This window comes from Candoia aspera, chromosome 4, assembly GCF_035149785.1.
Source record: "Candoia aspera isolate rCanAsp1 chromosome 4, rCanAsp1.hap2, whole genome shotgun sequence".
Taxonomy (NCBI): domain Eukaryota; kingdom Metazoa; phylum Chordata; class Lepidosauria; order Squamata; family Boidae; genus Candoia; species Candoia aspera.
The window spans coordinates 4,579,821-4,602,158 of NC_086156.1; the positions used below are offsets into that span (position 1 = coordinate 4,579,821).

At 45.0% G+C, this 22,338-nt stretch overlaps 1 protein-coding gene across 1 annotated transcript in view; it reads right to left on the minus strand.

The window, feature by feature from the left end:
- The window catches only part of MINDY4 (MINDY lysine 48 deubiquitinase 4), a 70,829-nt gene extending 50,674 nt beyond the window's left edge, over positions 1–20,155 (minus strand). The window contains exons 1-5 of the mRNA XM_063301891.1: positions 20,061–20,155; positions 16,818–16,937; positions 15,005–15,210; positions 8,025–8,295; positions 5,871–6,307 (exon numbers count right to left, since the gene is read on the minus strand). Coding sequence (XP_063157961.1) covers positions 5,871–6,307; positions 8,025–8,295; positions 15,005–15,210; positions 16,818–16,937; positions 20,061–20,123 — 1,097 coding nt within the window. The 5' untranslated portion in view covers positions 20,124–20,155. The remainder of the gene's footprint in view (positions 1–5,870; positions 6,308–8,024; positions 8,296–15,004; positions 15,211–16,817; positions 16,938–20,060) is intronic.
- Positions 20,156–22,338: the final 2,183 nt, after the last annotated feature.

Here is a 22,338-nt window from a genome sequence, read left to right on the forward strand (position 1 = left end):
TCCTCTCTCCCAAATCTACTAAAATTGCTGATCTGGGGGGAAAAAAATTACGGGATGGTTGGCTTTTCGTTTCAGTGATTCCCAATCTGGAGCTGAAGGATGCAGTAGCAATGTTGACATCTAAATCTTGGGATGAAAACATTTGAGAGTCACCAACAGAGCAAAGCTCTTAGCTCCTATTACAGAGAGCAAAACTAAGCAGTGACCAGGGAATTAGGCTATTTTCCCCAGTGGCATGGAAAGTGGGCTAAAAAAATGATTTTTTTTTCAAGCTGGGCTGATGGTGCGGAAAACGTTGAGTCCCACCGTTTTGAAGCAGCCTCAAAAAACCGGTGCTGATTCTTACGAGGAGAGTTTTTAAATCTGCAAAGCTAAACCAAGGTTGCACGTTAAGGAGCCAGGGAACAATACGAAGCATCGGAGAAGGAGGGAAATCCACAGGACGCCAATCTCATGTGGAGGCCACAGTCCTGGATGAACTCAAAGGTTTAAGACTCTTGGAGTCAAAGAGGAAGAGATAAAACTCATCTAGATGAAGGAGAAGAACGAGGTTGATGAAGATTACGTGACCCAGCTGTTTCTACGTGGTCAGGGTACAAGATATGCAAAGAGTTTTTGAGACCCTGATTTCAAACACTGACTACAGGTAGTCCTCACTTAACAACCACAATTGGGACCGGAATTTCAGTTGCTAAGCAAAGCAGTCATTAAGCGAATCTGACCCGATTTTATGACCTTTTTTGTAGCGGCGGTTAAGCAAATCATTGTTGGCATTAAGTGAATCACACAATTCCCCATTGATTTTGCTTGCCAGAAGCCAGTCAGGAAGGTAAAAAATGGTGATCATGTGACCATTGGATGCTGCGACAGTCATAAATGCGAACTGGATGCCAAGCACCCAAACCATGATCACATAGCCACAGAGACGCTGCAATGGTCATAAGTGTGAGGATCGGTTGTAAGTCGGTTTTTTCAGCACCGTCGTAAGTCTGAACCATCAGTAAATGAATGGTTGTTAAGTGACTAATACAGGTAGTATTCCCCTATAGTTGAGAAAGCACATTTTTCAGATTTTAGGACTCTACCTGTCATGAGTAAGGATGGCGAGCAGCATTTCTTGGTTTTCTGAAGACATTTCTAAACGTATCTGCTTAATTGCTTGTTCCTCCCTCTTTCGATGGGAGTAGGAGTTTGTTAGGATTGATGTCCTAACTACCAGGAAACACACTGAGACAAGGAACTGGTCTCTGATATTTATTGCTAGTACTTAACAAGAGTCCTAACAAACTGAGGAAGCGTGGGAAAAACCCAGCCATATAAACCCCAAAGGTTAAGGCGGTCCCAATCTGTGTCTCTTTGAATGGCTGAACAGTTCCTCAGTGCTACGCATGCGCTTGACAGTCTGGGTGGGAGCCCCCTGCTCGCCATCCTTACTCATGACACTACCCTACTCCAAAAATAAAGAAATCTGGAGGCCTCGAGATGTCCTGGACTTCAATTCCCAGAATTCAGCTGCAGTAGCCATTCTGGCAGGGAATGTTGGGAATCTCCAATAAAGTCACCAAAAGGGAAGAAAAGTTGGAAGAAAGCATGGCTTGGCATGAGAAAAAGGGATGGGTCTTCAGTCCCATGGACACAGCCACCATCTTGACACACACCCCGTGGATGCCCTTGAACACAGCAACTTCCTTTATCCAGTTTTAGGTTTTTAGTGTGTCAAGCAAAGGTGGCCAGGTGCTTGCAAATTATCCAGACCTGTGGCTTGGCTGGGCAACCAAAGGAAAAACTATGTTCTACAGCTGCATTATACTTTTATTCTTTTATTTTTGGTGATATTGTTTTAGGCTTCTACAGATGCTTTTACTTATCAGCCCCCCCCCCCCACATGTTGCGATGATCAGGGGGCGTAGAAATTTTATGCAACTATTAAAATCAATCAATCCATAAAAATATTCCTGACTTGGCCCTCTCTTTGCATACTGGGAAGAAGGGGGAAGAATTATTTCCAGACCCTGGCGGACCCCCCTCGTCTAAATAAAAATCCAGCAGGAGTTATAATAATTTTAAAAAACACCGTTGCTGAAATGCGGCTATTTTTGCAATGAAGTGGTCTGCAGAGTGACAGCAGAGAAGCGAAGGAGCAAATTTTCAGGCACAGATGTATATCAAATGGAGCAGATTAAAGGGAAAAAATTCTATAAATGTTAAAATAGTAGAAGTGGCCATGCATATGCATTGGGAGGGGGGGGAGAGAAAATAGGGAAAATAATCCCCTGAAGGAGAAAGAGGCCTGAAACCTCTCATATTTATAAGGATTCTATGAACTATGATTAATTTTCCAAAAAGACCTTCTTACTATCTCTGGCAATTTGTGAACTGCTCTGCACGCCTGGATGCCGACCCAGCCGGAAAACGCTCCGTTCCCTAGTAATGAGGTTTTGCACTGGTATTTCAGGAGCTATTAAAAAACCACTTGTAAGTTTTATTGCAGGAATAAAAAGACAGAATCCTTCCGAGCCAAGATCTGAGATGGTGGCTTTCTCTTTGAGGAGAGACATGGTAGGTTTTGAAGGAAGGAGAAACGGAAGGATGGATGGAATATTCCATCCCTCCGGGATCTGAAAACCTTTCAGATCAGGAGTCACTCCTGAAATAGGCAGCTATGCCAATTCGCCCAATAGAATAAGGCAGTGTTTTTCAACCTTGGCAACTTTAAGATGGGTGGACTTCAACTCCCAGAATTCCCCAGCCAGCATACAAGATTGATGTCAGCTTTCCCAGGTGGACCAGACAGGAAGCAGGACCAGATAAGCTAATTCCACTTTCTACTTTATTGTAAGGCTACATTGACAGCATCTTGCAAGTCTGAATGTACATCTCTCCCCCTGTCTCCTTTACAGCCTAAGAAACTAGGGAGGGTCCCTTCTGAGCCTCTTACTCCTCCCATTATGCAGCTGTGGGCTATGCCCTCTCTTATCTGACTGTTCCCTAGGCAGCATCTCTTTGCCCCATCTCCCAAGCTCTTTCCCACTCACCATTGCATCACCCTCCCCTTCAGACTCATCCCCCCTCTTCCCGCCATCTCCTTTACAGCCTAAGAAACTAGGGAGGGTCCCTTCTGAGCCTCTTTCTCCACCCACTATGCAGCTGTGGGCTATGCCATCTCTTATCTGACTGTTCCCTAGGCAGTGTCTCTTGGCCCCGTCTCCCAAGGTCTTTCCCACATACCATTACAAGGGCATCCTAATGCCCCGCCATCCCTATGCTTCTAGCAGATGCCAATGGTTCTCACAGCTTCTTCTCCTCACTGCTGACCTACACTTCTCCTTAACCAAAACCAAGCCCACAATGCCAAGGTAAACCTCTACCCTAACCTTAAACCCAGAATCGTTGTTTCTTGGCATGGTTTAAGAAAACAAAATCTCCCAAACCTCCAACCACGGATTCTTGGCTGATGTCCCACATCTGAATTTCAGACCTTGGTTTGAATGTCCAGCTCTGGTTCTCATCCCAATTTGTTCCACACAGAAACATGATAGCCCGAAGCTCTTCAAAGGCTCCTGTCGTCACATTTGAAGAGTACCAAACTACAGGATATGGTGGTTGTTTTGAAAGGGAAAATGGGGATGGAGAAATGAGAAAAGGGCATCTGGATTCTCGAGGAGAGCTCACAGAAGGGAAAGTCAGGAACCCTGCCAAAGGGACTGACTTGGAAGTCGGGGCCAAGAGCTCCTGAGCCCTGAGGATCATTTCCGGAAATGCAAACCAGATTTTGGGTGGCTTAATTGGGCTCTATTTTGTATTATGATGCAATCAATATACACCGAGATAATGATGTAACATAAGAGAGCCGGTTTGGTGTAGACCAGGGTTTCTCCACCAGGGTTCCGTGGCACCCTCGGGTTCCGCGAGAGGTCACGAGGGGTTCCCTGGGAGAACACGACTTATTTAAAAAATTATTTCAAATTCGGGCAACTTCAAATTAAACAGCCAAGTTTCATTCTTTATTTTTAGTTTAAGAACACGGTTAATGCATCTATACAGGCCTACCCATGAAACAAATATAGTAGTTTTGTAACTTCCGGCCTATATCTGAGCCTGAATGTGCAGCGGTTGTCCGAGGCCTGGAAAATATTTCAAGGGTTCCTCCAGGGTCAAAAGGTTGAGAAAGGCTGGCCTAGTGGTTAAGGCATCATGCTAAAAACCGGGAGACTGTGAGTTCTAGTCCTGCCTTAGGCGCAAAGCCAGCTGGGTGACCTTGGGCCAGTCAGTCCCTCTCAGCCCTAGGAAGGGGGCAATGGCAAACCACTTCTGAAAAACCTTGCCAAGAAAACTGCAGGGACTGGCCCAGGCAGTCACCGAGGACTGGACATGATTGAACACAGAAAAAAAAAATGACGTAACATACTGCTTCATCAAGGGCTGTTTTATCCTGTCCCTGCGCTGCACTTGGTTAAAAGGATTTAATAAATGAAACTCCTGCTCTGATTCCTCCCATTCTCATAACCAGCCCATGCAATGTTTTTATGGCTGATTTGAATGGCCTCCTCTGAAGTTAGTGGCAGTTCTTTCTAACTATTCCTTGGGGATTGCACAAACAAGCCCTTCCTTTTTTCCTCCCAGAATCCCAGGCTCATAACTCAGCAAATCCTCTTTTTATTGTTCCCTTGTTTTCCAAGCGGAGAAGCTCCCAACCCCTCAAATCTACCGCCCTTTGCAGGAAAAGATTGATCACTGTTTCATTACGGTTTGAAGAGGCCACTCCGCCCTGAGATTTGACGCATGGTTTAGACCATAAATCTCAGGTGCTACCAACCAAAACAGACTTCCAGGAAAAGAAGGGTGGGAATAAAATTATTTTGGGAAGATTGCCCTCTGCTGGTCTTCCTAACGCATGACTACCCCTGAATTATCCTCTATTAGGAATAAAAGGCCTAAAATTCACTTCTGTGGGGAAGGGGAAGTTAGCGTAAAGATAGGCATGGGCCCGACACAGAATAGGGTCTCCAAATTTCTATGCTATCTATGGAACTGAGAGGAGACACTTGTCCAGTGAATTAAGATCTCCCTTTTGTGTCCACTTCAATTACTAGTGACTTTGTTGAAAGTGGATATTCATTTTCTTGGCTACCATAGAGAAATCATTTGTGTCTGCTTTCTTCCATGATTCTATTCTATTCTTTCCTTTTCGGACTTTCCAAATCTGTTCTCCTGCCCTTGGATGAGAGACCACCAGGAAATCTTTCCTGGTGGTCTCCCATCCAAGCACTAACCAAGCCGCTGACCCTGCCAGGTGATGCTACCTGAGCTGGATAAGGTACAGTCTCCTTCAAGCTGAGTTCAAGCAGAGTCTGGAAACTAAAATTGAGGGGAGATGATTCTCCGGGGAAGTCAGGTCTCCCATGAGTCAGATTCAATTTCTGGTAACTACCTGGAGACATCCAGGTTGTCTTCTTGCAACAATACATACAAAAGCAGTTTGCAACTGAGATTTTTTTTAAAAAAAATTCCAGCCTAGTTTAAAAATCAGGGGGCGCCTGGAAGCACTTTTTCAAACTCACAAATTTAAGGCTTCTGCCTTGTTAATCAAACGTGCGCATCAGAAAAAGCGCTCCCAGACTCCCCCTGATTTTTTTTGCCACCGGGGGCTGAAACGGCTGTCCGTCGACCCAGTCAAATCTTCGGTACTGAGTTTTTGCAAAGATCTCCCATCCCAGAATTAGCTTTTCAAGACTAGCCAAGTTGGCCTCACTGGGCCGAAGCACACAACGTCCGCTGACAGCTGGGTATGAGTTCTCGGCCACACTTACTACAGGCAAGCACACCTTTTTAAAACACTTTATTTAACAGAAAACCCACTGGGGGCTTACCTGGCATCCGGAAACCGAGCCTCGCTTTTCCACGAGGATCCCACGGTGGTCCTGCTTCCCATCACCGTCTCCCTCTGCAAAATGTCCAGAGGGTGTGTCTTCTCACAGACGTCGTAGCCGGATGCAGGTTTCTTTTCCTCGACTTGCCTTTCTAAGACCAGTCTGGCCAGTAGGTCATCTCCAGAGCCAACTACATTGGGGGCTGTTGGGTCACCCTTCTTGGCACACTGACTCGAGGGAGAGTGGGGCGAACCGTTCTTGCGTGCGTCGAGGGAACGGTCAGGGCGGGTGGACAGGAGATCGGCCGACTGTCTGGGAATGACCGTCTTCTCGAAGGGGTGATCTCCTGGAAGGACTGAGGGACTCCTACTCTCGCCGAATTGGGCTGGGCTGCAGATTCCAGAGGGTCGTTTCAGATGCCTCCTTTTTAAGGACTCCTATAGAGAACAGCAAAGCTTTGAGTCCCGTGGAAGGTTACCGACTTAAAGCACTTTCCAACGAGATGGGCCTGTTCCATCCCTGACTGGGAGGACCCACGTATTCGGAGGGTTCATCTCAGCCGCCGGGGAATCGCTTCATCCCATGGTTGCCCTGGAGGACTTTTACAATTATTTTGCACCAGGAGGATTGTTTAGAGCCAGGGGCTTCAACTGACCACAGAATTGAGGAAATGAAATGGTTTACGTGGGGTTCCTGGCGTGCTTTATGAACTCAGCTGCTGCCAGCCTTCCCAGGTAGACCAGACAGGAAGCACGACCAGATGAGCTAATTCTACTTTATTGCAAGGCTACATTGACAGAATCTTGCAAGTCTGAAAGTGCAAATCTCCCTCTGTCTTCTCTATAGCCCAAGGAACTAGGGAGGGTCCCTTCTGAGCCCCCTTCTCCCCCCATTACGCAGTTGCAGGCTATGCCGTCTCTTATCTGACCCTTCCCTAGGCAGCATCTCTTCGCCCCCATCTCCCAAGGTCGTTCCCACATACCATTACAGCTGCTGTGTTTTATCAACCACGATCTACACTTTGTGCAGTCTGTGAATCCAGCCAATCAAATGTTGGGTTTAGGACCAAGGGAGACACAGCTTGAAGTCCCCCCTCAACTCACTGGGCGGTGAGGGGCCAGTCATCCCCCTTAGCTTGTTGTGGTGGGAAAAACCAGAGGAGGGAACAGGCTACTTTCTGCTCACCCCACCAGATCTAGTAGAGAAGGCATGTGCCGGGTCCCTTCCATCAAACAATGTCATCTTTAGATCCCAGAATCATGCATTCTCAGTGGCAGTGCCTGCCTTGTGGAACGGCATCCCCCAGAGATTCAGATAGCCCCAAACTTTTGCAAGACATGGAAGACCTCGCTGTTTCCCCAGAAATTTAGGTCAGGTAGGTAGACGGCTCTATTGTTATTGAGGTAGGGATTTTTTGGTGAGTGGGGTTATTGTTTATCCCTGGGTGCCAAGGGCTTATAGGTGGAGATTTTCGAAGAGACCTTGTTAGCATCCCAGATGCCAAGATAATTCTTTTCTTGTTGTTTTGTTTTGTTTTCCCATTTTTTGTACAGACTATTTTAGATTTGGAGGGAAAAAAAACAAATTAAACAGGAAAGTTTGCATCTAGTGCCTTGGCAGACAAAGGATGTTATATAGGTAGTCCTCGACTTATGACCATTCGTTTAACGACCGTTAAAAAAAGTTACGACGCTGAAAAAAGAGACTTGCGATCAGTCCTCACACTTATGACCATCACAGCATCCCCATGGCCATGTGATCAAAATCCAGGCACTTGGCAACTGGCATGTATTTACAATGGTTGCAATGTCCCAGGATCACGTGATCGCCATTTGTGACCTTCCCAGGGGGCTTCCGACAACCAAAGTCAATGGGGGAAGCAGGATTCGCTTAATGTTCGCGTGATTTGCTTAACCACCACGGTGATTTGCTTAACAACCATGGCAAAAAAAGGTCATAAAGTCAGGAGTGACTCACTCAATGATAGCATCGCTTAGCGATGGAAGTTCCGGTCCTAATTGTGGTTGTAAGTCAAGGACTACCTGTAGAAATGCAGGAAAATAAATTTTTAAAATTAGAATTAGAGTTAGGAGGAGGAGGAGAGAAGGAAGGGGAAAAAGAGAAGATCAGGCGCTTAGGAGAGGAGTCAAAAACCTCTTGAGAAGCATCCATGGAACCAGCTATCCTTCCTTGAGCTGGAAAAACACCAGGCTGGCCTCGAAGTTTCTCCCTCAAGGTCATTCTGGTCTCCAAAGGCAATTCTTCTGGAATTTGCAAGGCGTCCAGAAGATCACAGAGCTTCTTCTCCCCCTCAGCCTGCACAGGAGCATCCACCACCGCCCTGGCCTTGCCCTTCTCACTTTGCTTCTGAAGATGCCTCCCGGGAAGGCCCCGGGGCCAAGTTATTGCCTCCTCGATCTCATAGCTAAAAACGACAAGAGATGCAAGCACCAATGAAGAAAATCACATACCTAGCAGATGATGGGTCAAGCTGATTAAAGAAAAACATTTGCAAGGCTGCAAGGGTGTGTGTCTGTGTGTGTGTGTGTCAGCCCTTCAAGGTAGTCCAAACAAGAAGCACACTCAGGAGTACCAGCTCTATCTTCATTGTAAGCTTCCATTAACAGAATCTTGCAAGACTGGAAGTACATCTTTCCCCCCTCCTCTCCTTTTACTCTCCGGAAAACTAGGGAGGGTCCCTTCTGAGACGCTTCCCACCCCTCCTCTCCTTCTGTGGGCTGAGATACCTTTTACACGCTGGTGGTCCAGTCTACGGCTCTTCCCCGTCTCCCAAGGTCATTCCCACATACCATGTGACAGGATCATAGGCTAGACTGGGAAGTCGACAAACCATCCCAGGTGGCAACGGAAGTACAGAACTGTGGAGGGAGCTTGTTAAGACGGGGGAAAATATGAAGCACGCAGATTATGCAGTTGCAGCAGGAACTAGAGAGCCCTTTAAAAAATTGAAGAAAAATTCTAGTATCTTTATGAGTTAGCATGATCACCTTAGTCCTAAGCTGGTATGAACTGGTTATTACCTACCAATGAAGGGAGAATGTCTACCTAGGATGCAGGTGCTCCAGTATGAATTTTCTGGAGGAGCAAGGTGTGCATGACATGATGTAAACTTGTTGGCTGTGCATAAAATTATATGAATAGGAACATAAACAGCTTGATTGATCACTGGCAAATAGAGGGAGAAAATGTAGAGGCAGTGAAAGACTTTGTATTCCTAGGTGCAAAGATTACTGCAGATGCTGACTGCAGTCAGGAAATCAGAAGACGTTTAATCCTTGGAAGAAGAGCAATGACAAATCTCGATAAAATAGTTAAGAGCAGAGACATCACACTGACAACAAAGGTCCGCATAGTTAAAGCAATGGTGTTCCCCGTAGTAACATATGGCTGCGAGAGCTGGACCATAAGGAAGGCTGAGAGAAGGAAGATCGATGCTTTTGAACTGTGGTGTTGGAGGAAAATCCTGAGAGTGCCTTGGACTGCAGGAAGATCCAACCAGTCCATCCTCCAGGAAATAAAGCCAGACTGCTCGCTTGAGGGAATGATACTAAAGGCAAAACTGAAATACTTTGGCCACATAATGAGAAGACAGGACACCCTGAAGAAGATGCTGATGCTGGGGAGAGTGGAGGGCAAAAGGAAGAGGGGCTGACCAAGGGCAAGGTGGATGGATGATATTCTAGAGGTGACGGACTCGTCCCTGGGGGAGCTGGGAGTGTTGACGACCGACAGGAAGCTCTGGCGTGGGCTGGTCCGTGAAGTCACGAAGAGTCGGAAGCGACTGAAGGGATCAACAACAACAACATGAGCATAAAGAACATAGGCAGTGCCCTGCTGGATTGGACCCCTGGCCCATCTAGTCCAGCTGTCTCCCAGCAGATGGCCTTCAGAGGAGGAGGAAGAAGAGGAGGAGGAAGAGGAAGGGGGCAGCAGCAGCAGCAACCACAACATAAGCAGTACCCTGCTGGATACTGGAAAGATATATACCTTGTTTTTATCCAAGTATCTTTTCCTTTTTGGAGAAGTACATATGTCTGTATGCATATATTATAAGATTTTTATCTCACCAAATGCCCAATGATCATAGTCTTTTTTTAATGCAATAAAGATGCACCTTATTAACTCTTTCCAGCCTGCTACTGTTCCACTTGGGATATTTCTCTAAGCTCCCAAGAATCAAGCTGGACCTGACAAGATTTTACCTTGTAGAAGACAATGTCTGCGACGTGGCGAGATCCCTGCGCTGGGAAGTGGAGGAGTACTTCAACTTCCAGAAGGCTTATAGAAACGTTGGGAATTCTGGGAGTTGAAGTCCAACCCAAGCAAGGGCTTGGGGACCAATTATTCCAGAAGACTGGGGTGGAAACAAATTGGGAGTTAGGGGGCTAGCTATATACATCACCTTAAGCATCTACAGGAACTATCTAAATGCAATACATTTGTCCTAACAGCCAGGAACCACGCCGAGACGAGGAATCGGTCTCTAGTGCTTTATTGCTGCTACAGTAGACAGAAAATCCTAACAAACTGAAGAAGTGTGGGAAAAACCCAGACAGATAAAACCCAAAGGTTAAGGTGGGTCTGATCTGTGTCTCTTTGACTGGCTGCTTAATTCCTCAGTACTACACATGCGTTTTCCCCCCTGGATAGGGGCCCCTTCCTGCTCACCATCAGTGCTCATGACAGGTATACTGTATGTGGTATATTGACACACTCAGGATGTATGCTCTTAGAGGTACTGTAGGTGCAACAGCGTGGACTGTAATTAAATTGGCACTGGTATCCTACATAGGTCGGTCCTCCCTCCCTCCCTCCTTCCTCCCTCCCTTCCTCTCTTCCCTCCCTCCCTCCTTCCTTCCTTCCTTCCTCCCTCCCTCCTTCCTTCCTCCCCCTCCCTCCCTCCCTCCTTCCTTCCTTCCTTCCTCCCTTCCTCTCTTCCCTCCCTCCCTTCCTTCCTCTTCTTCTCTCTCCCTTCCTTATTCCTTTCCTCCTTCCTTTCACATTTGCCCTAGCAATTCTATTTCATCAGAGATCTATAAGCAAATGTGATTTAAAATAAATAGAGAACATCTAATTTACATTTTGTTTTTGCTTGCAGAATAATAGATACATAAGTAGAAGTTAATCAGGTTGTCTTGGCAGGGGAGAGTGGGCTGAGATTTATCTTGCTTTCCATGGTAACTTGGAAATAGAGATGGCTTCTTTAATCTAGTCTGATCTGTGTCTCTTTGACTGGCTGCTCAACTCCTCAGTACTACGCATGCTTTTTCCCCCTAGATAGGGCCCCCTTCCTGCTCACCATCAGTGCTCATGACATCATTAAGTATATAAATAAAAATTCAGTAACTATATAAATGCAGGAAGCATATAAATAAAAACTTACAATTTTTAACTTTTATATATATATATATATATAGTTTGTATCTTGTTGTAAACTGTCCAGAGGCACTTTCTGTGAGATGGGTGGCCATATAAATTTGATAAATAAATAAATAAATTCAAAAAGTTGAGTCAGTTTTGGATTTCTGCTTTTTATCTCTGCAAAGGGGTAATCGGGGGATGTAGCAGGCTAAGGATCATTTGGGAACCTGGCCTGAAGGATATCTGCAGCACATTTCCTCATTTATCTATTTTATTTACTGCGATTTGTAAGCTGCCCAGGTTCAACGTGCCTTACCAAAACACGCAACCTTAAAATAAAAACCACAATAAGCAGTAACACAACCGCAGCCCTTCCAAGGCACCACTGCAACATGCAAACCCTGTGCAGGAGGGTCCCCCACCACCACCAATCAATTCCTACTGCCAGCCCCTTGAGGTTGGCCAAGTTAGGAAACCTACCCCACAGGAAATGCTAGAACTCTATTGATCCAGGCCAGTGTTTCTCAACCTTGGCAGTTTGGCAACTTCAACTCCCAGAATTCCCCAGCCAGCATGCGGCGGCGGGGGGGAGGGGGGGGCGGAATTCTGGGAGTTGAAATCCGCAGGTCTTTTAAGTTGCCACGGTTGAGAAACACTGGACTAGGCTCTAATAACAGACTCTTGAAAGGCAGGCAGTGTAAAATTAAATGATGTGCTTTAGAACAGCCCAACCCATTTATCAGAAAGGTATCTCTGGGTCCTGGCGCCCAAGCTTCTGCCCGCCAAGCCGAAGCTCAACAGGGAGAGCCTCCTCTATAGGGCTGTTGATGCAAGGTGGAGCAAACTTCACCTGCAGCTTCCCTGCCTGCTTTTAAATCTCCCACGTTCCCAAAGGAGATTCCATGGGAAAGGGCGCCCGCCCATCAGAGCAGGGCTACCGAATCTGGGCTGCAATGCTTCGGAAGGCCTCAAGGGGGCAGTAAGGAGCCCAAGAAATCACCTTCCGCGTTTGCGCAGAGAGGACCCTTCCCCCCGCCCTCCTAACGCTCTCACCATAGAGAAACAAGCCAGAGCATCCCTCCTCCGGCGCCTCCCATTGGCTGCACTGATAATACCCGAGGGCCGGGGGCGGAGCCGCCGCTGCTCCCATTTACTTACCCTCGCGTTCTCCCGGGGCGGGACCCAGAGTTCGGAATGCGCATGCTCAGCCAGAGCCTATAAATATGAAGCCCGCAAAGACGCGCTCCATTTCTCGCCGCGCCTCGGTCTGGGCGGGTGGGGAGGGGGCGTTTATACGGGGCTGCGTCAGAAAGGGGGGGGTTGCGCCTCTTTATGAAGCTTTTCCTTCCGCCTCGCTGCAGCGGCGAGGTCGCTTTAAACGACTTCCTTCTCTCCAAAGGGAGAGGCTTAGCTCGCAGAGGGGGGGAAAAACTGCATTTGCCCTGTGAACTCGAGGCAGAAGCCCCCAGCCCGTTAAAACCATGCAAAAGAGCCTACCCGTTCCTCCCCACCACGAATAAACTGGGAAACTGGGGTTCTTATCTCCTGCCTTTCCTAGGTTCCCAAGGCAGCATTCAGAGAGATGGCCCTTTTATCCCAGCAACAACCCTGTGAGGTAGGCTGGGCAGAAAGAGACGGGCCCGAAGGCTGCTTGGGACCCGCTGTGGCTGAGGGAGACCTGAACCCAGCTCTCCAAAAAGCCTGCTTCTTGAAGTTAAAGGTGCCCCATCAAGGGAGGATTTCGGTAAAAGACTGGAGAGCCGTATGTCTGGAATGATGTGAGGATTCCTACACTAGGCAGGAGGGTTGAACTAGAAGATCTTTCAGGTCCCTTCACAGCCCTATGATTCTGTTACCTATTATAGGGCTTACACTGGCGTTTCTCAACCTTGGCAACTTCAAGATGTGTGGACTTCAACTCCCAGAATTCCCCAGCCAGCATGGCTGGCTGGGGAATTCTGGGAGTTGAAGTCCACACATCTTGAAGTTGCCAAGGTTGAGAAACACTGGCTGACACTAAGGATCAGGATACAGATCTCACTCAGTTCTGAGTGTTTATGTGACCGTCCGCGCATTGTCGAGATTTAATCCGCAAAGACTGAAGTGGTTCGGAGCAATCAGCATTTGAAAAATACACCACAGGCGTTGCATCACGACACACCTCCCATTCGTCTCCTTTCCATGCATCTTCTAAGACTTTGATTCGGCAAACATAATCTTTAGTGTAAGCTTTAGGAATGTCACTAACCATACACGGTTTGTTTTTTATCCATTCAATCATGTCCAGTTCTTGGGGGATGGCCTGGACGAGTCCCTGCAGTTTTCTTGGCAGTTTTTCAGAAGTGGTTTGCCATTGCCTTCTTCCTGGGGCTGAGAGAGAGGGACTGGCCCAAGGTCACCCAGCTGGCTTTGTGCCCAAGGCGGGACTAGAACTCACGGTCTCCCGGTTTCTAGCCCCATGCCTTAACCACGACACCAAACTGGCTCTCGTACATTATCCTTGTGAAAATTCAGAAGGGGTTTGGTAGCACCTATTTCAATTTGCTCATTTTATTAAAAGGCAGAATGCTTCCAAAACAGGCTGCAAGCTTTTCAGTGATTGCAAAACAATGCTAACCATCATTAAAGGTTTTTTTCCAAGTAGTTAGCTTTTTAAACCAATCGTGCTGATGGTCTGACTGACTGCAGAACCCTAGCTGCATTCGCAAACATCACTTTTATTTATTTATCATATTTATATGGCCACCCATCTCACAGAAAAGTGAGTGCTTGGGCAAGTGGTGGTGGTGTAGGTTGTATTTTGATTTATTTTTAAGTAGACATGCCTGAATATGCCTGCTAGGGGCTGGGACAGCTTCCAGACCACCCCCCTGCGGTTGAATTGTCTGAATACAGTTAAAATGATGCTTTTTACAGCTCACAAAGATGAAATGAACCGTTTCTGCATTACAGGTAGTCCTCACTTAACAACTATTCATTTAGTGACAGTTCAGACTTACAAAAAAACAACTTATGAATGGTTCTCACCCTTATGACCATTGCAGTGTCCCTGTGGTCATGTGATCATAATTTGGGCACTTGGCCACCGATTCGCATTTATGACCCTCGCAGCATCCCGTGGTCATGTAGTTGCCATTTTCGATCTTCCCATGGGGAACTGGCATGGGGAACTGCATGATTCACTTAACAACCACATGGTTCGCTTAGCGCCTGCAGTGATTGGCTTAACAAATGCCACAAAAAAGGTCATAAAATAAGGTCAGATTTGCTTAATGACCACTCCACTTAGCAACCAAAATTCCAGTCCCAATTGTGGTCGCTAAGCGAGGACTACCCGTACCTGATTTGGGATAACTGTCTCTGTCCTGGGTGTGAATGACTGGAATGAACCAGAACTGACAGGTATATTTATCTCTTAACCATTTGACAATGGTATTGGGCAGAATAGGTTTGGCCAATAATTAATATTTAGTTCATAGCATTACAGGTGGGGAGGGACCTTGGAGGTCATCTAGTCCAACCCCCTGCCCATTGCAGCAATCCTCATACCATCCCATATAAATGGCTGTCCAATCTTTTTCCTGAAAACCTCCACTTAGGTAGCCCTACAGCTTTTTCAGGGCTCAAGCAATCATTTTATCATAAAGCAGTTAGATAAAACAGTAAATTACGAATTTTAACCATAACACGTAGCAATTGGTTAATGCCTGCCATCTAAAGACTTAGGATCAAATGGTAAAAGTTACATATACCTGGGAGTCCCCTTTTTTATTTTTTCGGGTGCTGTTTGCCGTTCTTCAGAGAGAATATTTTTAGGGACAAAATTATCCGTAGTTCTTGTCGGAGAGAGTTTATTTTCAGGGAACGATGTGCTTCCCCTGAAGCTTTGGTTACTCGGATGCTCCAGAAAGTAGCTAGCTATGATTTCAAGAATGGTCTTTAAAGGAATCTCTCTTGCCTGCAGTGGAAGAAATGAGGGAAGTGGGCGATTAGGGTTAGGCTGACCCAATTTTACCGTTTGCAAAAGACGAAGCAGCTGATTTCTAGCCTACGTGTTATTCTCCCCAACAAGTGTAGGTTCAAGTCTGCTTCTGCTCTGTGATATTTTACAATATTTTGTACTGATGATATTATAGGAATGCATTTATTAATAAACCAGTGACTATTAAGGGGTAGAATTATAAAGTAAATTTGTTTTCCTTTTTTTTTCCTTTGGGTTGTGTGTGTTTCTATTTTTTTTTTCTTTTGATTTCTATTTTTTTTCCCTCTTTAAGTTTAAAGATTGTTTTGTTAATTGTGCATGGTTTCTTTGGTGGATGTAGGTAGGGTTTTTCTTTGTAATTTGTAAATAAAATTTTGGGGGGAAAAGTCTGCTTCACAAGCATCTCAATCTTTACTTTTGGCAAGCAGTGTCTATTTAATTTGATTACGTGGAACCGGTATCTTTGAAGTGGAAAGCAACATCTGTTTGCCTACGAAGCCTGGGTTCCTGCAGCATGCTAAACTCTAAATCCTTTTAGACCAAGTACAATTCCTGTGTTCACATTAGATGCTGGGGCTAAGCAAAGGCACCATAAGAGGGCTTCACACAGTGACCTGCTTCAGACAACACTTGGCACCTGAGTCCTACCACAGACTTTGCTCCACAGCCTGGTCTCAATTCTGCAAATCTAAACATTGATGGGATGGTAAAATGTGAAGACTTACAGTTTGGATGATCAGAAAGAATAAGTTATAGAAAGAAGGGAGTTATGATGTAATCTTAGAAAAAGAGGCTTGAAGATCGGAAGCCTATTATATCGGAAGCCTAAAATAAAGGAACAGAGAGCATCGGGCACGAATGAATGGCATATATATATCTGCCATTCAGTCGGGTCCAATCCTCGGCAACTACCTGGACTAGTCCCTGAAGTTTTCTTGGCAAGATTTCAGAAGTGGCTTGCCATTGCCCCCTTCTTAGGGCTGAGAGAGAGGGACTGGCCCAAGGTCACCCAGCTGGCTTACATGCCTCAGGCGGGACTAGAACTCTCGTACCACGCCTGATTGGCTCTTGGGCTGAGAGGGAGGGACTGGCCCAAAGTCACCCAGCCGGCTTTCATGCCTCAGGCGGGACTAGAACTCTCCTGCCATACCTGATTGGCTCTTGGGCTGAGAGGGAGGGACTGGCCCAAGGTCCCCAGCCAGCTTTCATGCCTCAGGCGGGACTAGAACTCTCCTGCCACGCCTGATTGGCTCTTGGGCTGAGAGGGAGGGACTGGCCCAAGGTCCCCCAGCCTCAGGCGGGACTTTCATGCCTCAGGCAGGACTAGAACTCACAGTCTCCTGGTTTCTAGCCCCGGTGCCTTAACCACTAGACCAAACTGGTTCTCCATATATATACACATATACATATACAATGTTCTCTGTTCCTTTCATTTTCTTTTTCTTTCTATCTCCTTTTTTCTTTGTTTTTTCTTTTCTCTCTCTCACTTTCACTTTTTTTTTAATTACCTGTTAATAAAAACTATTGGAAAAAAAACCCAAAGTGCTCTAGAAACCTCGTGCAAAAGATGCTGCCCTGCTTACCTTGTTTTGTTTGTATAAAGACTGGAGATGCAAAACACTTCGGAGCTCATTTCTGTTGTTGATGCTGAGTGCTGTACGGGGGAATTCCTCGTCCATCATGACGCTTGTCTTCTTCAAGCCCTGCCAAGAAAGTCACCAGCGTGGAAAAGAAACCTCAGTCTTCTCAGTGCTGATTAGCTTAGAAATCAGTATATTATATTATATTAATTATATTATAGCTACTATATTATATCGTTATTATAAATTATATTATATTGATCAGTATAGCATATATTCAGGGAAACTGTTGCCATATAGGTACGGTGACCAAATTTTCTCGGAAAAAATAAAGGTCAACCCTGAAAAGGGGGCAAATGTGAAAGGGGCTCTTGAGGATTAAAAAAAAAAAATTCTTTATTAAGTTTGCTTCACAAAGAAAAATTCAAGAGCAGAACCAAGAAAAATGTTACCAAAACGCATATTCTAATAAAAATATCTAAAATCACACAGTCTACATAAAGGTATTTTAAAAAGACAATTCAATTTCCTTATTTCTTCACATGACATTGCGAAAGGCTGGGCATTAAGGGGTACCACGGGTAGGGAAAAAGTTAAATGGCCAAAATAAAGGACAAAAGGGAGGTTTTGAAAAATAAATACATCTAAAGGACAGCTTTCTGAAATAAAGGACTGTCCTTTGTAATAAAAGATGTACGGTCACTGGGCATGTATGCCACGCGTGAGCTGAACGCAACCAGCACAATTAACCCAGGGTAGATTTTTTGAGATGCAGCAGGAGGCAGCCACATTAACTCACTCAAGGAGCATCATTGTCCAAGATGGTATGAGGACCGCTGCCTTGGGCAGGAGGTTGGACTAGATGACCTTCAAGGTCCCTTCCAACCCTAGGATTCTATGATTTGGGGAATTCATAACCCTTGTCCACTTCCTTTTATTGGGTCAGTGCTGGCAAAACTTCACTGCATCAGTAGCTCTGCCATTGGCCAGAAAGCGGAAGTAGGTATGTGTTGAGATCTGCAGCAAATCGGCATTCCCTGTTTCCAAGCCTTGGCAGTGAGTTTTGCAATGGGAGGTCTTGGGTTTTTAGCCCCTCTGCACCGCTGACTCGTTTTCTTGGAGGACTGACTTGGACAGTCTTGTGGCTGTGTGGATTTACACTCTATAGTGGACCCGTGTTTCTGAAACTTTCTGCTCTCAGGACCCCTTCCCACTTTCAAAAATTAGGGAGGACCCCCCCAAAGAACTTTATATTTCTATTTATCCACAATTTACCACATTAAAAATTAAAAGTGGCACATCTGTAGAATACTTATTTATGGGAAAATAAACCATGTTAAACCCATTCAGTACTGACATCGATCAAATATTTTTCATGAAGAGTCCTATATATTTTTTAACAAATAAAAAATAACAATGAGAAGAGTGGCCTTCCTTTATGCGTTTTTTTTAAATACCTTCAATATCTGGCAAACAATTTTGATTTTGCAGATCCCTGAGAGGGTCTTGGGGGACCCCCAGTGGTCCTTGGACCCCACTTTAAGAAACACTGCACAAGACCCTTTGCTGAGTCAATTAAATGTGTTTCAGCCATGGGTGCTCTCCATCCCTGGGTTTTCAAGCAAAAAAACACACACACCCCTTTTTTTTTGAGGATTCCTGCATTGGGCAGGGGATTGGACTAGATGACCTCTGAGGACCCTTCAACCAATGATGCTACGAACTAAATATTAATTAGTGGCAATACCTATTTCTCCCAAAATATCATTAAGAGATAAGCATATCTCTTGGTTCTTCCCAAGAAAGGGCAAAGGAATACCACTTCCAAAATTCTGGTCTTTGGTTTGTTCCAGCCCATCAAACCCAGGACACAGACTGTCTGTTTCAGTCGTACTTATACAGTGACTGTATTTTCTTGGAAAAAATAAAGGACAACCCTGAACAATATGAACCAGGTTCTTAAGGATTAAAAAAAAATTAGTTTATGTTTCTCCCGCTTTGCAAAGGAAAATTCAAGAGCAAAACCAAGAAAAACGGAACAAAGACACATATTCTAATAAAGGACAGCTTCCTGAAATAAAGGACTGTCCTTTATAATAAAGGACAAATGGTCACTGAAGTCACACTAGGCCAGGGGTTCTTAAACTGGGGTTAATTTGGGCCTATCCTGGTCTAAGGGCACAATCTGTGATTGCTGGTTTGCGAGCAAAGGATCCCATTTGGGAGTGCCGCTGCCAAGATGCTGGTGTAAAACTGTGAGTCTGGGGTGTGTGTGTGTGTGTGTGTGTGTAATGACTTTATTCCGGACCAGGAAAAGGCATGATTGGGTGAAACAGTTTTAAGATCCACTGCTCTAGAGGTTGGCAATGTCAGGAACTATAGTAGAAGTTGCCCAGCCTCCTGGTGGACTTCAACTCCCAGAATTCTCTTGCAGGGTCTCTGCTGAGCATCCCGGGAGTTGGAGTCCACACGTCTCCCAGTCGCTGCGGTTGAGAAACAGGAGTCTAAAGCAATAACTACATTTGTTCGGGACTGGCAACTCTGTATGGACTTTTTGCTGAAAACGGGGGGGAAAAATGAACGGGTGGTTTATGGGCTTGATGAACAGAGAGGGTAGACTATGGTAAGAAGGGAGCCACGATGTAACCTGAGAGAGAGAGGATAAAAAACAAATGCATTTACAACTGCTGTAGAGAAGACTGGAAGCCGGCCCTTTATTTCTTTTCCTCTTTTTCTTTCTTTTGGGCCTTGCTTCTTTTCTTTCTTTCCTATTCACTGGTCCCTTTGCTTTGACTTCCCTTTGCTTTCTTTTTTTTTTTTCTTTAAATCGCATCGTTCTTATGCTGTAAAAAAAACCTTCTTTCATAAAAATGCATTTTGAAAAAGGTCCCAAGTCTAGAAACGAGGAACAGCTTTCTCCGCCTCGGGCCCCCGGTGCATTGTGGGAAAGGGAGTCCCGGGGGAACCCCGCGGTCCTTGCAGAAACTCTCCACTTCGGGGACCAGAGGGAGGGGACATTTCCTTCCTTTCCCTTTTTTTTCCCTTTCTCATCTGCAACGGACAACAGCTTTCTTCATTTTCTGGTGTCTTTTTTGTATTATTCTCCCCTCCCCCCCCCATAAATCTCACTCTCTTTCCCTCCTGGAAGCAAATTCAACATCCTCTGGAATCAATTCCACTTAAAGCCTCCCTTCTTGTTCTGCCTGGTCCCATCCCCGTCCCCATCCCTTTCCGCCGCTCGCTTGCCTTTTTGCTCAGGAACTCCCTCACTAGAGACGCAGCCACCTCTTCCACGAAGGAGGCTTCCATCGCGGATCTTGCAGCACGCAAAGGGCGCTTTTCCAAAAACGGAACCCAATGCACCCCCTGCTGGCCCGGCCGGCCCGGGCGCCTCCCCCTGCCCGCCGCGGGCGCTCCGCTCAAATTGCAGCTGGCGGGCGGGCAGTTGTGTGACCGTTGGCAGGTTGTCATGGGGATGACGTCACGCGTCGAGAATTCCGCCCCCGCCCCTCCGGCTTTCCCCGGGCCAGATGCTGGGCAAGCCCCCGAGGGTGCGAGGACGGTGGTCCCCTGCATGCTGGGAGTTGAAGTCCACGCGTCTTAAAGTGGCCGCGGTGGGGAAACGCTGGGCTGGAAGACGCCGGATCTTGACAGGGAAAAATGATTTCTGCAGAGGGGAAAGGAGATCGGCGGGCCGCCTCTAAAAACCGAGCTTGCAACGTCTGCTCTGCGTTGCACCGCATTGCATTGCATTACTGTATTTTATTTTATTTATTTTATTTTATTTTTATAAGAAACCGAGCTTGCAACGTCTGCATTGCATCGCATTACTGTATTTTATTTTATTTTATTTTTATAAGAAACCGAGCTTGCAACGTCTGCATTGCATTGCATTACTGTATTTTATTTTATTTATTTAATTTTATTTTATAAGAAACCGAGCTTGCAACGTCTGCATTGCATTGCATTACTGTATTTTATTTTATTTTATTTTTATAAGAAACCGAGCTTGCAACGTCTCCATTGCATTGCATTACTGTATTTTATTTTATTTTATTTATTTTATTTTATTTTTATAAGAAACCGAGCTTGCAACGTCTGCATTGCATTGCATTACTGTATTTTATTTTATTTTATTTTTATAAGAAACCGAGCTTGCAACGTCTGCATTGCATTGCATTACTGTATTTTATTTTATTTTATTTATTTTATTTTATTTTTATAAGAAACCGAGCTTGCAATGTCTGCATTGCATTGCATTGCATTACTGTATTTTATTTTATTTTATTTATTTTATTTTATTTTTATAAGAAACCGAGCTTGCAACGTCTGCATTGCATTGCATTACTGTATTTTATTTTATTTTTATAAGAAACCAAGCTTGCAACGTCTGCATTGCATTGCATTACTGTATTTATTTTATTTTATATTGCTGGCTGGGGAATTCTGGGAGTCGAAGTCCACACCTCTGAAAGTTGCCAAGGTTGAGAAACACTGGTATAATACAACACAACACAATGCAATGTACGGTATACCAACATCTTTTATAGAGACATAGATAGATAAAAAGATGCTGGTATATATTAAAACAGGAGCATGGTGAATGAAGCATCACACTGTATTAACGTTTATTCCAATTTTACGTGATTTTGCATTATTTCGGCTTGCAATATGCTCTATTATTACCTTACAGCATAGGCTTGCAAGAAGCACTTGCTAAAAGGAACCAATCTGGTTAGTGAAAAGCAGTGTGCAAAAACAAAAAATGATTTCAATGATTTCATGGTGAGCCAGGAGGCTGAACCAAGCAGAATAGGAATGGAGGTTTTAAATGGAATTTATTCAAAACAATGGTGAATTTGCTTGCAGGTGGGAAATAGACTGAGATTTATGGGGATGGGGATGGGGGGGGGAGAATAAAACAAAAAAGACACCAGAAAATGAAGAAAGATATTGTTCATTGCAAATGAGGAAGTGGAAAAAAAAGGAAAGGAAGAAAATGCATATTAGCAAAAATAAGATGTAGTTTATGGATAAATAAATTAGAAATTTACATGCAAGGGTTGTAGAGTTGAAGTTCGCTACTGTATTTAACGTTTACTAAAACAAGCTCTACTTTGTAAGAGACTAAACTTTCTGGTGCAAAAAATAAGAAGAAACAAAAGTTGCAGCATCTACATTAGTTGTGAACCTCCAGCTTTGGCATCACATAGAATTTGTACAAAACTGGCTGGGTGGCTTCGGGCCCGTCCAATCTCTCTCTCAGTCCAACCTGCCTCACAGGATTGTTGTGGCGAAAATAGGAGGAGAGGTTATGCCCACCATCTTGAGTCGCACAAAAGAAAGGCAGGATCTAAATCTAACAAATAAATAAATCTAACTGATCAACCAGATCCCAAAGTTGGCCTAAAGTTTTAAGTATTTTAATATTGATAATAGAAATATCCTATACCTCTTACCATCACTTTTACTGAAAGTGTAATTCTGCTTATCCACAAGGTGGTAGCAGAAGCACGTCAGTGGA